The sequence below is a fragment of the Phocoena sinus genome, chromosome 17 (assembly GCF_008692025.1).
Source record: "Phocoena sinus isolate mPhoSin1 chromosome 17, mPhoSin1.pri, whole genome shotgun sequence".
NCBI classification, from domain to species: Eukaryota; Metazoa; Chordata; class Mammalia; order Artiodactyla; family Phocoenidae; genus Phocoena; species Phocoena sinus.
Genome location: NC_045779.1, coordinates 75,162,796 through 75,182,296, shown reverse-complemented (window position 1 = coordinate 75,182,296; position 19,501 = coordinate 75,162,796). Strand labels below are relative to the sequence as shown.

Sequence of the window (19,501 nt, the reverse complement as noted above, 5' to 3'; positions counted from 1 at the left end):
CACGCTCAGCTTTGGTCATTTGGACTTTTTAATGGAGGGTAAATTGGTTTGGATGAGATTGGTTTTGGAGCACGAGGTCGACAGTGTCAAGAAGAGAATCGGGTAAACTCGGATAATGCACATAGCGCTGAGAAAGGGTTCTTCTCTCTGAAGCTTCTGGAACTTTAGTCAGGGAAATGCTGCACAGTGAGTAGTTCAGGGCTTGGATTCTGGGTTTAAAGCCAGCCTGAGCCATTTGCTGGCTGTGTGCCTTTGGGCAGGCGAATGAGTGTGGTAGCTTCCGTGGAATGGGAACACGGAAGCATCTCTGTTACAGGCATTTAGACGGAGATTAGAGGCGTTAATGCCTGTAGAAAAGTAAGTCGTACCTGCGGTTAAATCCTATATAACCGTAGAAATAATCATAGACGACTGTGTAACTACATTTTATTATCATATTATTGTTACTAAGAGCAGCCTTTCCTCTCTCTAAGCCAACTTCATTCATTCATTTGTCCGCTAATAACCATGAGTGGACCCAGGCCTGCAACAGGCCTGACCCTGGGCTGCTAGGAACACACCTGGGCCTCAACATCCATGTCCTGACACCATCGTGGCTCACAAAGGATGACGGGCTTTGGGGACCGCACCTCCTGGTGGAGTAGCCAGTGACCTCTTTTCCTCGGGGCAAATGGAGTAACAATTTTCTCCTCAGTGGGCCCTCGCTGACGCTCTCACTCAGCCCCCAGATGGTGCTGTGAGCTGGATGTACTATTGTCATTATTTTGCGCAGAGGAGGACGGGCTGACGGAAGTAGAATAACATATATAAAATGGTAGAGTTAGGTTTCAGGCTCAGGTGCTTCAACTCCCAAGCCTGTGCTGTTTACAGGAACGTAATAGCCACCCGTCAGGCCCCTGAGAAGAGCCTGTCCCCTTCGAAGAGGGTGGGGCAGGGCCCAGGGAGTTCCTAAGGGAGCTCAAGCCCTTGGGCGCCAGTGCACAGCGTGGAGAGGTTTGCTGCACCACGTTATGGCTGCAGCAGGTGGGAAGTCACGTAAATGTCATCAACAGGGAGGTGGATCGTGTCCATTTTATTACCTTCGTTGGTTTATTAGTTCTGTCTCTCCTTTGTTTTATTTTAGTGATTGCTTTGAAGTTTCTAGTGGACGTCTTTAACTTACCACAACTAAATCTTTAAGTGCTAATATACCGCTTCGTGTATAAATGTACGAACCATATAACAGTATATCTTCGTTTCTCCCTTTTGGCTTTTGTGCCATCGTTGTCACACGTTTACTTCTACCTGTGTTCTAACACCTATAGTACATTGTTACTGTTTTTGCTTTAAACAATTGGTTATCTGTTAAAGGTGTAAATAAAAAAGAAGTATTTTATACTTAAAAAAAAAAAGTTGGATCATAGATCACTTTATTTCCATGTGCACCATGGAATAGTATTTAGTGATATAAACGATCTACACAGACCAGCATAGATACTTCTCAAAATGAAGTTCTCATGTGTCTGAAGTATTTTATAATCTGGAATCTATCTATCTATCTCTCTATCTATCAGGTAGATGTGGGGTGGGTGATTCTGTTGTCTTGGGAAAGGTATCCCAGGACAGGCAGAGCTGGTAGAGGGTTAATGGTAATTTATCTTCCATTTCTTCATCTAGGGTGAAACGGGTCCAGCAGGCCCCCCGGGATTACCTGGAACTGTAAGTTAACTCTGCTTCTAACCCTTTCTCCTTCTGCACACATACCGCTTAGTTATAAATATCTTTTTAAGGGAGTTTGTCAGGTCCCGTAATCCAAAGATGCATAAGCTTCACTAGGAACCGCCTGTGCTTGTTGATTGATTTTCGTCAGCAAGCACAGTTACTGTTTATTAGAACACTGGCTAGACGCTGAGCGTACATACCCACCTCTTGCCTATGGGGAAACAGAGGTCCAGAGACAAGAAGCTGTTTGTCCAGGGTAAGACTATACAACACAGATATACAGCCACGACTCGTGCTTCTACCCTTCGCGTGTCTGAGGGTGGGCGTTGTGAGTTCGGGATGAGTAGTAACAGCGTGGGCTTTGGAGCCAGAATAAAAGTGGGTTTGAATCCTGGCTGTGCCATTCACCAGCACTGCGGTCTTAGACACGTTATTTGATGTCAAAAAGACTTGGTCTTCTCATCTGTTAAGAAAAAACGTTATACCTATAGCTATCTTGTGCATTTGTAGTGAAAATTAACTGAAATAATACAAGCTACAGTGCAGTTTCTGGTACATAATAAATACTAAATTAAAAAAAAACGAAGGCTATATAAATATGCGAATATAGTTTGCATTTTTTTTTCATGTGAATGTTTCTTCCCAGCCTTGATATTCTGTGCTTTGATCGGATGGTTTCGGGGGAGGTGAACGTGGCTCCAGTTGCTGGCCATGGCGGGGCACGTAGGGATTGGTCATTTAGTAGCTACAATGGGGGACTGCCTCATGTGGAGGGCAGGAGATGAGAGAGCCTGAACGCCCAGAAATCCCATTCGCAGTGTGACTAAGATGGGCCCTCCGTGGTCTTCTCTGTGTTTCATCTTGATGCCACCACTGTTTGCTCCCCACACACAGGCCCCTCAAAATGAGACGCAGTAAGCATTTCAGAGTCAAATTTAGAGTCAGAGCTGACCGTGTAACATTGTTGTTTAAGACTGGTAATATTTAATGTAGGCAAGCTTGCAGGGAATGGACACCGCCTTTTGGTGGGAGGCATACTGGTAACACTTATTTGAGAGGTTACTTGGTATTAACATATCATAACGTGTCTGTCTAACCTTCAGATTAGAGATTCCATTCCTAGGCATCTAGCCTGAAGAATTATTTGCATTGTGTGTATTTAAAAAATCACGTACAAGGATTTACATTGTGGTGTTGCTTATAATGAAAAATCACAGGCAACCTACACGACCAGAAGCAAAGAATTAACTAAACCACGGAATATGTGTATCATGGAATCCTACTTCATAAAAATTAAACACACACACATGCGTGTTTAGCCATACACATATGGCTTTAAATAGATGCCAACATTCAAGAAAAGTTAAGTAGAAAAACTAGTTTATGAATTACAGCGTGTGTGAAGGCTAACACGGACTCCGCAGCCCACCTACGTGATGTCCAGCATTCACTGGCTGTGTGAACTTCATTAAGAAGTTTCTTTCTCTGACCTTCAATCTTCTTACGTGTAAAAGCAGGGCAAAAACAGATAAAACTGCTTCTTTTACTGTGAGGAATATATGAGTTAACACATATCAACAACCATCAATAATGCTTGCTGTTCTTATTTGTATAACTCTCGTGCAAAGTTACACATTCCTATACATTCATAATTGCAGTTGGAAATAGATACAAATGGGTCTAAAACATGCTAAACTGAAAAACAGTGTTTTCTTTTGGGGACGAGACTGGGGTTTGGAGAGATGGAGGGCACGGTGTAGGAAATCCCCCTTTTTTCCCTCCTTGTTGAATTCATTGTGTTTTTGGACTAGAATCCACGCTGTCCTTTTGTCCGCTCACTTATATTTGAGCACCTGCTGTGAGCCAGACGTTGGCAGAGTTTGGCTGCTGTGGAGCTTAAACAGCCTCGTCAGGGAGATAAACTCTAGTCACGTGGCGGCCCAGACACACGGATCCTGCAAATCATAGTAAATGCTGTGAAGGCAAAGAGCAGGTGCATAGCAAGGGGGCCTCATTTATATTTGAGTGGTGCAGAGGGAGGGAGATCTTTGAAGACAGGACATTCAAACATGAGCTCTGAAGGGTGAGCTTGGTCAGTCAGGAAAAGGAGAAGGGAAGCGCGTTCCAGGCCAGGGGAGCGGCGGGTGCAGGAGCTTTGAGATGGGAGGAAGCAGGCCGCCTGGGAAGTATTCATGCAACGCAGAGGGACGGCCGTGCGGGGGCCAGTCCATGGGGTCCTCAGCTGCTGGGACAGAGAGTCTGCATCAGCAGGGCTCCCTGGGCCCAGAGCTGAGTCCCGCAGCCTGGCTTCCTTGTCACCTGTGTCATTGCCAGCAGCCGCTGGTGGTGGAGGGATCCAGCGGTCCAGGCACAGCTCTGATTACTCGCATGGATTCTTCCGTTTCGGCCCCGCCATACCCTGAGAGGAGAACGTGTCATCCCATTTCACCGATGAGAGCAGAGAAGCTGGCAGGTGTCCGAGGCCACACAGTTTAAGGTGGAGGTGACAGGCTTTGAGCTCAGGCTGCGGGACTCCAGCGTTCCCACAGCTAACCACTGTGCTTCCCGGACTTAATACCCGCTCGGGGACTTGAAAAGAGCACGGGATCCTAACTGTCAAAGCCAGTCATCGTTAAAGGAGCCCTCGGGGCTGTATTCTTTTACTCCATAAATCTGTCAGAGGCGGTTGTTAACATCGATTCACGTCCTTCTCATTTCTGGTTTCCTTTGCAGACGTCCCTGTTCACGCCGCACCCAGGGATGCCAGTAAGTAGCAGCGACTCCTCGGTGCTGCACGGTGTCCCCCAGCCTGGCTCGCGATGTCCCCGGGGGCTCTGGGAGCTGGGCCCGGGCTGTGTCCTAACTCTCAGCCCCTGCGTCCCAGTCGCTGCCAGGCATCTGGGCTTCCCGACCTTGTCCTGGCAGCCAGTGGGGACAGACCCTGCGAGGAACCAGCTCCAGGGTCGGACAGGAGGTTCCAGGGGCCTGGAGGCTGCCTGCCAGTAGCCAAGGGCGAAGGCCAGCCCTCTCTTTGGGTAACCTTACCTCCTCACTCCACAGAGAGTGGCTGGTGGTCCCGAGCAGGACAGAGTCATGTGGGCTGGCAGAGGACCAGAGGGCAGAGCAGGCAGTTCAGTGGGTGTCTGCAGTGAGGGGCGCCGGGCCTGGAGGGCCTCGAAGGGACAGGTTGAGAGGGGCAGTTCGGAGGCCGGAGGGGACCCAGCCTGCGTGGAGGGTGGCTGGTGGAGGGACAGCTTGTGGCTTCTTGTGAAGATGAAGACGCTTGACCGAAAAGGATGCTCGCCATGGCCGCAGCCTCCAGGAACATTTCCCTCCTCTCTCCACGAGCAGCCCCCGTGGAAATAAGCGCATTCAGGGGCTCTGCCTGCCCTGAGGTCAGCAGACAGCCTCCTGTGGCTCCTTTGCTCTCAGGGACGTGGTTCTCCCGCTGTTAGGACTTGACCCGCCACACCGTGCGCGGCGGCGGAGGGGCTTGTGTGGAGGATCCACCTGTTTCCACGCTTAAGTAGCTGTGACTTAAGAAGCTCAAAAGGACCCTGTATCTGATGGAAAAGAGCAGAGTAGAGAGAGAGAGGCTGAGTCGGTGCTGGAATCACTGCGGCAGGGGGAGGATGATTTTGAGCTGCTTCGGAGGAAGAAGCGAGGGCGGGAGGGCCGTCACGGGGCAGTGCGGCTGCAGAAGTGCTGGGAGATGCGGGGGGAGCAGGCTGGGCCTCCGGCTGGGTCCTCTCCTCTCTCAGAGGAAGGGCTCAAAGGGACAAGGAGGCAGAGCCTCGAACGCGGCAGATGCAGTGCAGGCATAGCTGTGACCGTCCCTGTGCCCAGGGATGGCCCGTGGCTCGGAGGAGTGAAGCTCCTTGCAAAGGACCTTCCTGGACTTAGCAATTGAGACTTGGTTGTCAGCCACGAGGCCCTGGCCGAGCCCCACCGTCTTCCTCGTCCAGGACCACACGCACCTACTCGATGCCTCTGGGTCTCCCTCCCTCACGCCCACCCTGAGTCCCCAGATCTTAAGGCAGACCCGCACATCCAGCCTCTGCTTAAAGGAATTGCTCCATAAAAGATGAGTTCCAAGGTGCTCCCATGGGAAGGGACTGAGAGAGAGCCAGAGTTCTGCCCAGCCTCCTTTCTGAATCGCAGTGGTGCCGCCTTCCTACAGGGTCGGAGCTGTGCAGAAACCAGGAAGTCACTTTAAAATGCAAAGCAAGGAACCTGTGTCCATGAAAAAAAAAAAAAAAGATTCATTGTGGATTGTTGCATGAATCCTCTGGGGCTGCCTCATTGCCATGGTAACCGTGTTGTATTGATGGTTTTGAAAGACGTTCTTCTGTTTGATTTCTCCTTGCTCTCAGCTGTGTGCCTTCCAGCCCCTGCACAGGGGGAGGGGCCGCGAGATTTGGAGGGGGGGCAAAGTTTGCAGCATGATTAAGAAGGGGAATAAAAAGGGGGAGGAGGGCTGGAAGGAGAGCCCCTCTTCCTGCCGCTCCAGGATTGAGAAACCTTCTGGGGATGTCAGGGACCTCAGCTGGGGCGGCCTCGAGGTAGCAGGGTGATGGTAGTTTGTGGAGAGCAGAGCAGGGGCTGTTAGATGGTGAGCAGGTCTGGAGATGTCAGAGAGGAGAAGGGAACCCATTCCTTAGCTGGAGGAGGGAGGGCCAGGCAGCCTCAGGCTTGGAGACATTGCCGTGAAGAACTTACGTGAGGCTTTGTAACTGGTTTAGAAGCAGCCACCTCGGGAAGGCAGTCTGACTCCACCCCCTCAGCCTGCAAAGGATTCCCAGACGCCCAGCCAGTGCCCTGCGTCTGCTGAGCGCAGAGAGGGGATTTGGCTGGGCTGACATCACCAAGGAGGCATTTGGGGGAGAACGATGCTCCTGCATTCCGCATTCAGCAGCTACTGATGGGCACCTAGTGGGCACCCCTGCAGTGACGACTCTGCCTCCTGGCTCTCAGGCCCTGGGTAGAAATGCCTTGAGCATCTTGCCTGTGAGCCCCCAGGGTCTCTCCTCTATCCTGGCCTGACCACTCCTGGTTCCTGAGCCCGCTTCCTGCCACCCACTGTTCCTTCCCCCAGCTGGCCGAAAGCATGTGCAGACTCCTTCCCTGTGCGTCACCCAAGTCCATCCCGCAAGCCCTTTCCTCTTTGCAGATTGTGTCTCCAATGACTTGTGGACCAGACAAAAGAATTTTGCAAATCCCCCAGCCCCCCACGGGAACTTTTCTAGGAGGAAACCATGCTAGAAATAAGGGTATTGTTGTCTGGTGACTGGAGCCAGAGTGCGTTCTTCTGAGCTGGTGGGAAATGGAGATTCTAGAAGGAATGAGCTTGCCTCTGTTGAGAACCTCATTTAATCCAGGCTCTCCGAGGTGTACCGTGCAGATCCCACTCAACAGCTGATGCAGAGGGAGTGGCGCCCCCAGCCCAGGGCCGTGCAGACACTAACTCGGGGATCCGTGATGAGCTTGGGGGAGGGCAGGCAGGAGCCTCGGGGGCAAGGTCTCCAAAATCTGCCCATGCGTGAGTAGAAAGCGGCGTGGAACCTGCACAGGGCAGTCGCTGGCTGTGCTGGCTTCTCCTCCAGCGAAGGGGCGTGTGCAGGACAGGCAGGTCCGTGCGGCCTGACCTGAGGGTGGGCTGAGCACGTCTGCTGTACTCTGCTTCCCCACCGACAGGGAGAACAAGGGCCCAAAGGAGAGAAGGGCAATCCCGGCGTGCCTGGGGAAGCGGTGAGTGCCCCGGGCTCTGCGCCCCGTGCCCCTGCCGCTGCCTCTCGGCCCTCACTCTGGGCGGCTGGTTAGACGGGACGTCTGAGGGCTGAGCGGCTGCAGCTCTGAACTGTGCACAGGAGCCCGCCGAACTGAATGTGGCCCCGTCCTCCTCCCTTAGGGTCCAAGGACACCCCCTCCATGGATCTCAAATTATGCCCACTGCACGTGTCCATACCTCCCCCATCTGCCCGGAGCAGGGGTGTGACCTAGTCCATTGATAGGTTGTTTCATTTCAGGGATCACAGGGTCATCCTGGAGAACTGGGGCCTCGGGGACCCATTGGACCACCGGTAAGAAAACTCTCTGTCCACCTGTTGGCTCCTAGACCCGAAAGCCCCGCCAGCGCCTCCATCCCTCGCTGGCCCCTCTCACCTGGCATTCCTGGAGTGTCCACCAGGGGGCACTGCCACAGGCACTGCTGGGACTGTGAGTCCAGTGCCCTGGGGCAGGGAGGACCTCACAAAGCGCCCCAAAATGCAGCCCCCGGGGGCGGGCCCCGCCTCTGGGGCCCAGGATGTCGCTGCTCTGTCGCTGAGGTGTCGGTGTCGGTGAGCTGGGCTCCCGCCACGCGCTCCCTCCCCGACTCTGTGCAGCCGCAGCCGTGCTGGGGACCAGGGTTCCCCGAGGCTTTTCAGCGGCGGGAGGTGCCCTCCTCCCTCCCAGCCCCGATTGGCAGCTCCAGTTTACATGACACCTAGTGTGTGTTAGCGTCTGGATCGCATTTCCCTCAGTTTTGGCTTCATAACTGGCTCTTTGTTGGGCAGTTGCTGGTGTTCTCTGAGAGTTACGTGGGAGCGGCCTGTCTGGGCTCAGACGCCACGGGCCGCCGGCTGGCTGTGTGTGCCCCGGGCCGGGCTGTCCCTCTGAATATTGTTCACGTCAAGATAAAGGGTGGGTGCTGCTGTCCCGGGGGTGGGGAAGACGGAGTACAATAGCGGAGGCCAGGAGCTGTGATCTCTGCACCTTTAGACGCGCTCCCTGTCCTTCAGTTCGGATCACCTAATTCTGATGACGAAGGTGCCCTGACGTCCCCGCATGGGGCCGAGGACGGCGTTGCCTGTGGCTTCTCACCTCCCCGTTTTGTTTCACGTGCAGGGCGCCAAGGGACAGGAAGGCGCGCAGGGGCCGCCCGGAGCAGCTGGGAACCCCGTGAGTCCTCCCGGGTCCCACAGGAGGGGGTCTGGGCCAAGCACCTCCCCCCGCCCGGGCTCCCAGCTCTGGGCAGAGTGTGGGGAGGGGGCCGGGAAAGCACCGTCCACGCTAGAGGGATGGCTGGGGCTGGAGCCTCCTGAGCAGCCAGGACCAGAGACGTGCCGGCCTCTGCCACGTTCCCAGCATCTCAGGGCTTCGTCCACATGCCAGCCCCGAAAGGAATCTCCTGCACACACATGGGTGGCGCACACACGGACACACGCAGACGAGTTTGTCCCTCTGAGAAGCACGCCCACGTGCACATCCACACGTTTGGAAACCGAGATGCACACGCACCGTGGTGCGCACACACATATGTACACCCGTATAAGGACATGCACACGTATAAACGCAGTTCCGGCAACTCCAGGAAGACGAGCACACGGGTACCCTCACGCGCTCGCTGCTCCTGGCCCGCCTCCCTCAGGCCCAGAATCTCCGTGGGTCGGCACTCGTGCCCCTGAGCTCTGACTAGCGTTGCGTCTACCGGAGCGGAGCCCCGAGCCCAGGCTTCTCCGGGGAGCTGACAGACTCCCGCGGGGACTCCCGGGAGGGGCGGTGGCATTAGAGCAGCAGCAGTGCCAGGCAGGCAGGACCGCAGGCCCCACGTACCCGGCTGCAGTCTGCTCGCACGGCCCAGCCCACTTAGTGGGAACGGGGTCAGCCCCGGGAGCTGGGCGGCGTGGACGTCGCAGAGAAGGGGCTCGCGGTCAGCCCCTCCGTGCTCCCGGAGAGAGACCCGCCCGAGCGCAGCCTGCGGGAGAGGGAAGCCGAGCGCAGGGGCGCGGGCGGCAGGAGAAGCGCGGGGAGGCCCCAGTACTGCGAGTCCCCTGCGTCCCCGACTCCCTGGTGGTCACCCATCTGGAGTGTCCTCATCCACCTCTCCCGTCATACACTCGTCCAGCCACCAGTGTTCAAATCCACCTCCTCCAGGAAACATGCCCTGATTCGCCAGTCAGATCCAACACAGGTACGCACGCACACGCACGCACACGCAAGCTTTCCCCCCTCAGTGCCGGAACAGCCCCGGCATCTTCAGAGGGAGCCAGGGCGAGAGCAGTGCTGCCGAGGCCCGCTCAGGCTTCTGCCACCATCCCCACCATGAACTCCCCCTCGGCCCTTCACCAGCGGTTGGTCACCAAGCCCAGGTCGTTCCTCCTGGCACCTTCTCCAGGGATGCCTCTTCCTGTCCAGCCCAGGGCTGCCTCTCGTGTCCTGTCTCGTGCCCTTACGGTCGACCTGCGTTATCCCGGAGCATGTTTCTCTGCAACGCAGGTCTGAAGGGTTTGTCCCATTTTTGGGGTTTCCTTTCCCCCAGGCTCTGAGGATAGAGGCCAAACCCCACCCGAGACACGTGCATGTTTGGACCCGGCCTTCCTTTCTGTCCGCCCCGCCCAGCACACACTCCACCTCTGCCGCCTGTATGCTGTGGTCTTAAGGAAGGTCCTAGGCTGCTTCTGTCCTCCTGTCTCCCACCTCTGTGCCGGAATCCCACTCATTTGAGGCTTGGCGAGTTGGGGTGCACCCGGACGGGAGGTTCATCTTATCTGTGGAGGGAGTTTCAGGTTAGAAACGTTTCCAGCAAATCAGGGAGAATTGAATAGAAGGCAGGTTTGGAGGGAAACTGGGGGAGCTGCTTATAATCAATACCTTGGGCCTTTCTAACCTTCTTTTGTCTCTTAATAGGGCGCTCCTGGACCTGTAGGTCCCCCTGGTTCCAGTGGCCCCCCAGGAAGTGTGGTGAGTAATCGGGGTAAGGGGAGAGGGCAGGGACACCAACACTGGTTGTGGCTCCACAGTGCCCATCTCCTGAGTTAACTCATTTATCCTCCACAAAACTCAGGGGTGTAGGCATCCTTACTCCCATTTCACAGATGGAAGAACTTGATGTCCTGACGAAGTCACCTAGAAAGTTACCAACCTGAGGTTCTCGGTAACTCGTGAGGTCTCTGGGTGGTAAATGAAGCTATGGTAACTGCAGAAAACTGTGAACGTCACTGATGTTGGAATCAGCATCAGAGTTTGCCTTGGAAGAAACAAAATGAACCTACAGAAGGGGAAGAGGCCCTGACTTTTGGGCTGCCCAGGTTCTGGCCACAGCTCTGCCACTAACCGGCTGTCAGGCCTCCGTGAGGGGCTCCTGGAGGCCTCCGCTTTTTCATCTTCAGGATGGAGAGCACGGGCTGTGCAGGTTCACCCTTAACCTCCTGCTGCACTTGACTTAGGGAGGCAGCTTCCCCCGTGGGGGCCCCAGGGGTCTGCTTTAAGGACCCCAGCTTTAAGGTCCACCTGAACATTGATTTCAGCTGTAACGTGTGCGATGAAACACCCAATGGCATCTAGTCAAGGGTAGCAGAGAGCTGTGCTCCTGAAATAGATTGAGACCAGTCCCGTTCAGAGGACAAATGTGGGCATATACGTGTGCCGGGCACTGTTGTAAGGGCTTTACACGAGTTCGTTCGTTGACTCCTCGGGACCCTGGGAGGTGGATATTAGTATTGCCCCCATTTTATGCAGCAGGAGACTGAGGCACAGGGAGACTGAGGCATGTGGTTAGTGGTCGCCGTGGATACTGCTGGACCCTTGCCTGTACCATGTCACCCTCCCCACTGCAGTGCCAGCCACAGACTTCCAGGAGCCAACCTTGCATTCCTCTGTCTGAGGGTTTCCTGTGGCTTTTAGAGACCTCACTGTGCAGCCACGTGACACGTGGCCAGGAACACCACCCACCAGCAGAGGCATCCCTGGCTGATGGGTGTATAAACGGCCCGGCTTCTCCACTCCTGGTGGAGCCACTCTGAGTGTGTGTCCTGCGTTGGCCCCCAGAGCCCCCAGCAGGACCGAGCTCCAGTTACACGAACGTGTCGCTCCCTGCCTGTCCTCCTTTCTCATGTCCCTGCTGGTGCTTCCGTGGAACACCTGCACCTGAGCCTTGTCTCAAAAACTCAACCTCTGGGGGACTCTGAAGACACAGGTGGAGCAGGTCAATGGTGCCAAGGCCATGTTCTTAGGTCACCCTTCTCCTCCCCGAGGTCCCCTCTGAGAGCTGCAGCCCAGGGCGGGCAGGGCACCGGGAAACACATGTCTGCGTGGTTAGAGGTCTCGTGTTCAAGGTTGAGTGACAGACCAGGGGAGGAGCAGCTGAGGCAGGCTGGGGGAGGTGGCGGCGAGGAATTTAAGCCGGGGTGGGGGGGGACGAGTGGGGACAGAGCTGTAATCATTAACTGAAAGGGGCTGATCGCCCTTCTCTGGGGGCGGCAGCACTCCTGAACTTCACCCTGTCAATAACCCCTCTTTCTTCAGGGCCCCCCGGGCACCAGAGGCCCCCCTGGGAAAGATGGGGAGCGCGGCGAGAAGGTAAGGTGCAGTGTGATCTCTCTGCACACAGCAGCTCTTCTCAGCTTCTCAAGAAGCAGGGAAGGAGGAGCCAGCTCTGCCCAGACCCGGTTTAGCACCCAGGGTCCGAAGGGCTTCTGAACAGAAGGGTAGGAGGGGCCCTGCAGTCCTCTTGTTTAACCCTCACAGCGGACCCGTAGGGTAGGTGGATCCCCATTTGACAGAGGTGGGGACCGAGGCTCTGAGAGATTAATTCAGCTCTCCTACGCCCTGTAGCTAGTGAACCACAGAGCTGGTCGGTCTGACTCTAAGTCCATTTTCTCTCAGTTCAGCGCACCAGCTTCGCCCTCCCACACCTTTGTGTGCACAGTTAAACCTTCCTGAGTTATGAGAAAGAGCTTTGTTTATTAGGAGGAAGAGAGACACTGTGTCCCCCCAAAACGCCAACACCCCGGGGGCAGAGAGGGAGGTCCCATGGACTTCCGCGATCCCACGCCACGTTTCCCGAGCTCACGTTTTAGGAAGCGTCTCCGAGGGGTACTCCTGACTTCTCCTGGCATCTAGTGGGTGGAGACCAGGGATTCTTCTAAACTGTCACAGGACGGCACCCCCGTCTCAACACAGAGCGCCCGTCCCGAATGTCAGCAGCGCCGGAGCTGAGAAGCCCGGACTGCAGGCACCCTCTGACACCTGCATGTTCTCGTGTGTAAAATGGAGACACTGACCACAGGTGGCAAGGAGGAACTGAAGCACTGATGTGTCAGAGGGCGCGGCAGAGGGCCGGTGATGGGGGCTGACGGCGGTTCGCTGTCTCGAGCCACCACGTGAGGCTTCGCCCCCAGGAACGGGTGTCTCGGCGTCTCCACGGCGCCCGATGCCTCCTCCGCAGAGGGCCCCTCCCGGCACTGCAGTGTCTGAACTTGATGCAAATCCCTTCACGTCCACCTCGCCTGAGACCTTTGAAAGGAGTGATCATTTTACCTTTCCTATTTTGGCAAAATGCAACAAGGATAAATAACAAAATTTTACACTCTGGTGGGAAGGCTCAGTTTTAAAACACGTACTTCAGAGAGGAAAATGATTCACTGCAGAGAAAAATGATCCACCAACCTGTGGAAAATATCCTTAAGCGAGGGAAAACAACCTGGCCCATCGGGCTTTCCTTGATTACACCACGTCTGAAGGATTAGGCTCTATTCGGGGACGTAAGTGGGGCACTAACCCCTTAGGAGGAGCTTAGAAGGGGGTTAGAAGAGGTTTTTGAGGACCCGTTGAGCAAAGATGAGAAAAGCTGTGAGCCGTTGGCTCATTCAGCCTCAAGGGGGAGCCCAGCACTTCTGCTTGTCTGAGCAGAAGGCTGGGCTGAGGTCCAAGACCCAGGGCTGCATTTGGAAGGGCACTTCCCTCCGGTGCTCTGCAAAGTGGTGAAAATCCCGGACAGCAGGATGTGTCCAGTGGCTGGCCCGAGGCTTGCAGAAGCTGACCCCGCCCCGGGCCTGCAGGCAGGTCCTCTCCATCCCTTGCTTTGCCCCTCCTTGGGACATCGTACCTTACCTCACCTCTGCATCAAATGTCAGAGGCGGTCAGACTGCAGCCTAGGCCCGAGAGAGCCCTGCCCTGGGAAAGGGAGCTCCTGCCGCTCATGTGGTTACCCCGCAGCGTTCCACAGCCAGGGCTGCTTCGGGGCTCCTGGCTTTGTGGTCAGAAAGGGTGAGCAAACTCCAAGCCCAGCTCCCTCATTAGATCCTGGCTGTCTGTCTCTCCCCACTTTGGAGCCCCGGGCTGTGTTCACATCGCTGAAAGTCTGTCATGTGAAAAGGGATTGGATTTCATCTGTAGAGCTCCAAGGTTGAATGCCAAACATCTGGAAGATTTCAGAGAGGGTTGGCTGAAAATAAAGGCACACTATGTAATGGAACTGCCCAATAAAGGGATGAACAGCCTGAGAAGGTGGTGAGCTCCCTGCTCTCATAGGAGTCCAAACAGAAATGGGAGGACTGCCTGGAAGAGGCACACATGATGGTTTCCTGCAGTGGGAGGAAAGTTGGACTAGAAGACGACTAGCATCCTTCCTATTCCCATGTTCCACGTTGTATAGTTTGCAAAGGCCGCTGGAACAGCGTATCACAAACTGGGTGCCTTAAACAACAGAAACTTACCGTCTCACCATTCTCACTGTGTCAGGAAGTCCTAAATCAAGGTGTCAGCAGGGTTGGCTCCTCCTGGGGGCTGTGAGGGAAGGATCTCTTCCAGGCCCCTCTCCTTGGATTACTGATGGCTCTCTTCTCCCCGTATCTTCACGTTGACTTCCCTCTCCACATGTCTGTGTCCAAATGTCCCCTTCTCGTGAGGACACCAGTTCATACTGGATTAGGGTCCGTGCTACCCTAGTATGACTGCATCTTAACTAGTTACATCTGTGAAGACTCTGTTTCTAAATTGAGGTACTGGGGTTAGGGCTTCAGCATATGAATTTTGGGGGACACATTATACAACCCATCTTTCTATGCCCTCAGAAGGGGTGGGCTTTCTGAAGCAGGGCATCACCAGGAAGCCCACCAACCCCCTTCAGGTTGGCTCACCACTGAAAAGCTTACTCTCTGCATGTCACTGATCCTGGACGCTGTCCGCTTTTCCTTCCAGGGAGCAATGGGAGAAGAAGGAAGCCCAGGGCCAGGTGGCCCCAGGGGCGATCCTGGTGCCCCTGGGCTCCCAGGGCCACCCGGAAGAGGGAAAGATGGAGAACCGGTAAGTGTCGGGTCCAGGGTTTCTGTGCCCATGACGACCAGGCTGGAATTAGAAGAGAAAAAAAGAAAAGGCTCACTGGTCAACCTTTGCAGAAGCGGAGTCATAGCCAGTGAAAGCAGGTGGGCTGGGAAAGGGGTCTTGGGTGGGGGAAGCGTCTTCTCCTGTCCCCTTTAGGCCAGCGCAGCAAAGTCCCCCGCGGACTGCTGGCCGCGTGCCAGGCTCCAGGCCGGACGCTGGGGACACGGAGATGGGTGAGCGCCTGTGCTGTTGAGATGCTCATGAGACAGCCAGGCAAACAGATAACCATAGCTCAGGCAGTCCTGGAGTGCACATCCTGGAGAAGGGCTTCCTGGTCTGTGTAAGTCTGGGGAAACCTTGCACAGGAAGTGGCATCTGTGCGAAATGTGAAAGTTGGAAGAAATTACTTTTTAGGCAGAACAGCACAGAGAGGGTGGTCCAGACAGGTAAACCGTATGTGGAAACGCATGAGAGCGTTGTGTGCATGGGGACTTACAAACGTGTTAGAGTGTCACGGACACGAAGTGAGATGTATTAGTAAATTTTGCTGCAGTAATGAAGAACCCCGAAATCTCAGTGGCTTTCAGCCCTTAGCACTACATGAGGACACAGGGACCTTTCCTCTGTACAAGACAGGTCACGATGAGAGTCCCGTCCACCTGTGGCCCCCCACGGCACAGGGTAGATGGGTAAATGCTCACTCATGGTCCCATGGTTATCTTTGTGCCATTCATTTTCCCAGGGACTTCGTGGACCACCTGGATCACCTGGACCTCTAGGAACTAAGGTAGGTTTATCTAGCGAGCCGTGGATGCCATGGGTTGCACTTAGGGGCCAAACAAAATTTGATCGTCAGCATCTCTGGTCACCTCAGTTTACTTGCATGCTCGTCACCTTCCGCTTAACTAAAGGCTCTGTGACTCTGAACTGTGACATTAAAGTAGTTGCCACATAACTGTTGCTTAATAAATGCTTGCAGTGCAATCAAGTTGCAAAAGATGCTTTCAACCAGCAAAGCAACAGGTCTGTCTTGTATTATTAGTTTTTTTTTTTTTTAAAACATCTTTATTGGGGTATAATTGCTTTACAATGGTGTGTTAGTTTCTGCTTTACAACAAAGTGAATCAGCTATACATATACATATGTTCCCATATGTCTTCCCTCTTGCGTCTCCCTCCCTCCCACTCTCCCCATCCCACCCTTCCAGGCTGTCACAAAGCACCGAGCTAATATCCCTGTGCCTTGCGGCTGCTTCCCCCCAGCTATCTACCTTACTACGTTTGTTAGTGTGTATATGTCCATGACTCTCTCTCGCCCTGTCAAAACTCACCCTTCCCCCTCCCCATATCCTTAAGTCCGTTCTCCAGTAGGTCTGCGTCTTTATTCCTATCTTACCCCTAGGTTCTTCATGACATTTTTTTCCCTTAAATTCCATATATATGTGTTAGCATACGGTATTTGTCTTTTTCTTTCTGACTTACTTCACTCTGTATGACAGACTCTAGGTCTATCCATCTCATTACAAATAGCTCAATTTCATTTCTTTTTAAGGCTGAGTAATATTCCATTGTGTATATGTGCCACATCTTCTTTATCCATTCATCCGATGATGGGCGCTTAGGTTGTTTCCATGTCCTGGCTATTGCAAATAGAGCTGCAATGAACATTTTGGTACATGACTCTCTTTGAATTTTGGTTTTCTCAGGGTATATGCCAAGTAGTGGGATTGCTGGGTCATATGGTAATTCTATTTGTAGTTTTTTAAGGAACCTCCATACTGTTCTCCACAGTGGCTGAACCAATTCACATTCCCACCAGCAGTGCAAGAGTGTCCCCTTTTCTCCACACCCTCTCCAGCATTTATTGTTTCTTGATTTTTTGATGATGGCCATTCTGACTGGTGTGAGATGATATCTCATTGTAGTTTTGATTTGCATTTCTCTAATGATTAATGATGTTGAGCATTCTTTCATGTGTTTGTTGGCATTCTGTATATCTTCTTTGGAGAAATGTCTATTTAGGTCTTCTGCCCATTTTTGGATGGGGTTGTTTGTATTTTTGTTATTGAGCTGCATGAGCTGCTTGTAAATTTTGGAGATTAATCCTTTGTCAGTTGCTTCATTTGCAAATGTTTTCTCCCATTCTGAGGGTTGTCTTTTGGTCTTGGTTATGGTTTCCTTTGCTGTGCAAAAGCTTTGAAGTTTCATTAGGTCCCATTTGTTTATTTTTGTTTTTATTTCCATTACTCTAGGAGGTGGGTCAGAAAGGATCTTGCTGTGATTTATGTCATAGAGTGTTCTTCCTATGTTTTCTTCTAAGAGTTTGATAGTTTCTGGCCTTACATTTAGGTCTTTAATCCATTTTGAGCTTATTTTGTGTATGGTGTTAGGGAGTGATCTAATCTCATACTTTTACATGTACCTGTCCAGTTTTCCCAGCACCATTTATTGAAGAGGCTGTCCTTTCTCCACTGTACATTCCTGCCTCCTTTATCAAAGATAAGGTGTCCATATGTGCGTGGGTTTATCTCTGGGCTTTCTATCCTGTTCCACTGATCTATCTTTCTGTTTTTGTGCCAGTACCATACTGTCTTGATTACTGTTGCTTTGTAATATAGTCTGAAGTCAGGGAGCCTTATTCCTCCAGCTCCTTTTTTCGTTCTCAAGATTGCTTTGGCTATTCGGGGTCTTTTGTGTTTCCATACAAATTGCGAAATTTTTTGTTCTAGTTCTGTGAAAAATGCCAGTGGTAGTTTGATAGGGATTGCATTGAATCTGTAGATTGCTTTGGGTAGTAGAGTCATTTTCACAATGTTGATTCTTCCCATCCAAGAACATGGTATATCTCTCCATCTATTTGTATCATCTTTAATTTCTTTCATCAGTGTCTTATAATTTTCTGCATACAGGTCTTTCGTATCCTTAGGTAGGTTTATTCCTAGATATTTTATTCTTTTTGTTGCAATGGTAAATGGGAGTGTTTTCTTGATTTCACTTTCAGATTTTTCATCATTAGTATATAGGAATGCCAGAGATTTCTGTGCATTAATTTTGTATCCTGCTACTTTACCAAATTCATTGATTAGCTCTAGTAGTTTTCTGGTAGCATCTTTAGGATTCTCTATGTATAGTATCATGTCATCTGCAAACAGTGACAGCTTTACTTCTTCTTTTCCGATTTGGATTCCTTTTATTTCCTTTTCTTCTCTGATTGCTGTGGCTAAAACTTCCAAAACTATGTTGAATAAGAGTGGTGAGAGTGGGCAACCTTGTCTTGTTCCTGATTTTAGTGGAAATGCTTTCAGTTTTTCACCATTGAGGATGATGTTTGCTGTGGGCTTGTCATATATGGCTTTTATTATGTTTAGGAAAGTTCCCTCTATGCCTACTTTCTGGAGGGTTTTTATCATAAATGGGTGTTGAATTTTGTCGAAAGCTTTCTCTGCATCTATTGAGATGATCATATGGTTTTTCTCCTTCAATTTGTTAATATAGTTTATCACATTGATAGATTTGCGTATATTGAAGAATCCTTGCATTCCTGGAATAAACCCCACTTGATCATGGTGTATGATCCTTTTAATGTGCTGTTGGATTCTGTTTGCTAGTACTTTGTTGAGGATTTTTGCATCTATGTTCATCAGTGATATTGGCCTGTAGTTTTCTTTCTTTGTGACATCCTTGTCTGGTTTTGGTATCAAGGTGATGGTGGCTTCGTAGAAGGAATTTGGGAGTGTTCCTCCCTCTGCTATATTTTGGAAGAGTTTGAGAAGGATAGGTGTTAGCTCTTCTCTAAACGTTTGATAGAATTCACCTGTGAAGCCATCTGGTCCTGGGCTTTTGTTTGTTGGAAGGTTTTTAATCACAGTTTCAATTTCAGTGCTTGTGATTGGTCTGTTCATATTTTCTATTTCTTCCTGATTCAGTCTTGGCAGGTTGTGCATTTCTAAGAATTTGTCCATTTCTTCCAGATTGTCCATTTTATTGGCATAGAGTTGCTTGTAGTAATCTCTCATGATTTTTTTTATTTCTGCAGTGTCAGTTGTTACTTCTCCTTTTTCATTTCTAATTCTATTGATTTGAGTCTTCTCCCTTTTTTTCTTGATGAGTCTGGCTAGTGGTTTATCTATTTTGTTTATCTTCTCAAAGAACCAGCTTTTAGTTTTATTGATCTTTGCTATTGTTTCCTTCATTTCTTTTTCATTTATTTCTGATCTGATTTTTATGATTTCTTTCCTTCTGCTAGCTTTGGGGTTTTTTTGTTCTTCTTTCTCTAATTGCTTGAGGTGCAAGGTTAGGTTGTTTATTCGAGATGTTTCCTGCTTCTTAAGGTGGGCTTGTATTGCTATAAACTTCCCCCTTAGAACTGCTTTTGCTGCATCCCATACGTTTTGGGTCGTTGTGTCTCCATTGTCATTTGTTTCTAGGTATTTTTTTATTTCCTCTTTGATTTCTTCAGTGATCACTTCATTATTAAGTAGTGTATTGTTTAGCCTCCATGTGTTTGTATTTCTTACAGATCTTTTCCTGTAATTGATATCTAGTCTCATGGCGTTGTGGTCGGAAAAGATACTTGATACAATTTCAGTTTTCTTAAATTTACCAAGGCTTGATTTGTGACCCAAGATATGATCTATCCTGGAGAATGTTCCATGAGCACTTGAGAAAAATGTGTATTCTGTTGTTTTTGGATGGAGTGTCCTATAAATATCAATTAA

The 19,501-nt window shown here is 51.5% G+C and overlaps 1 protein-coding gene across 1 annotated transcript in view; it reads left to right on the top strand.

Moving 5' to 3' along the window:
- Positions 1-19,501, top strand: part of COL22A1 (collagen type XXII alpha 1 chain) — a 242,480-nt gene that overhangs the window by 143,297 nt on the left and 79,682 nt on the right. The window contains exons 30-38 of the mRNA XM_032609582.1: positions 1,657-1,698; positions 4,435-4,467; positions 7,396-7,449; positions 7,728-7,781; positions 8,587-8,640; positions 10,369-10,422; positions 11,986-12,039; positions 14,662-14,766; positions 15,527-15,571. Coding sequence (XP_032465473.1) covers positions 1,657-1,698; positions 4,435-4,467; positions 7,396-7,449; positions 7,728-7,781; positions 8,587-8,640; positions 10,369-10,422; positions 11,986-12,039; positions 14,662-14,766; positions 15,527-15,571 — 495 coding nt within the window. The remainder of the gene's footprint in view (positions 1-1,656; positions 1,699-4,434; positions 4,468-7,395; positions 7,450-7,727; positions 7,782-8,586; positions 8,641-10,368; positions 10,423-11,985; positions 12,040-14,661; positions 14,767-15,526; positions 15,572-19,501) is intronic.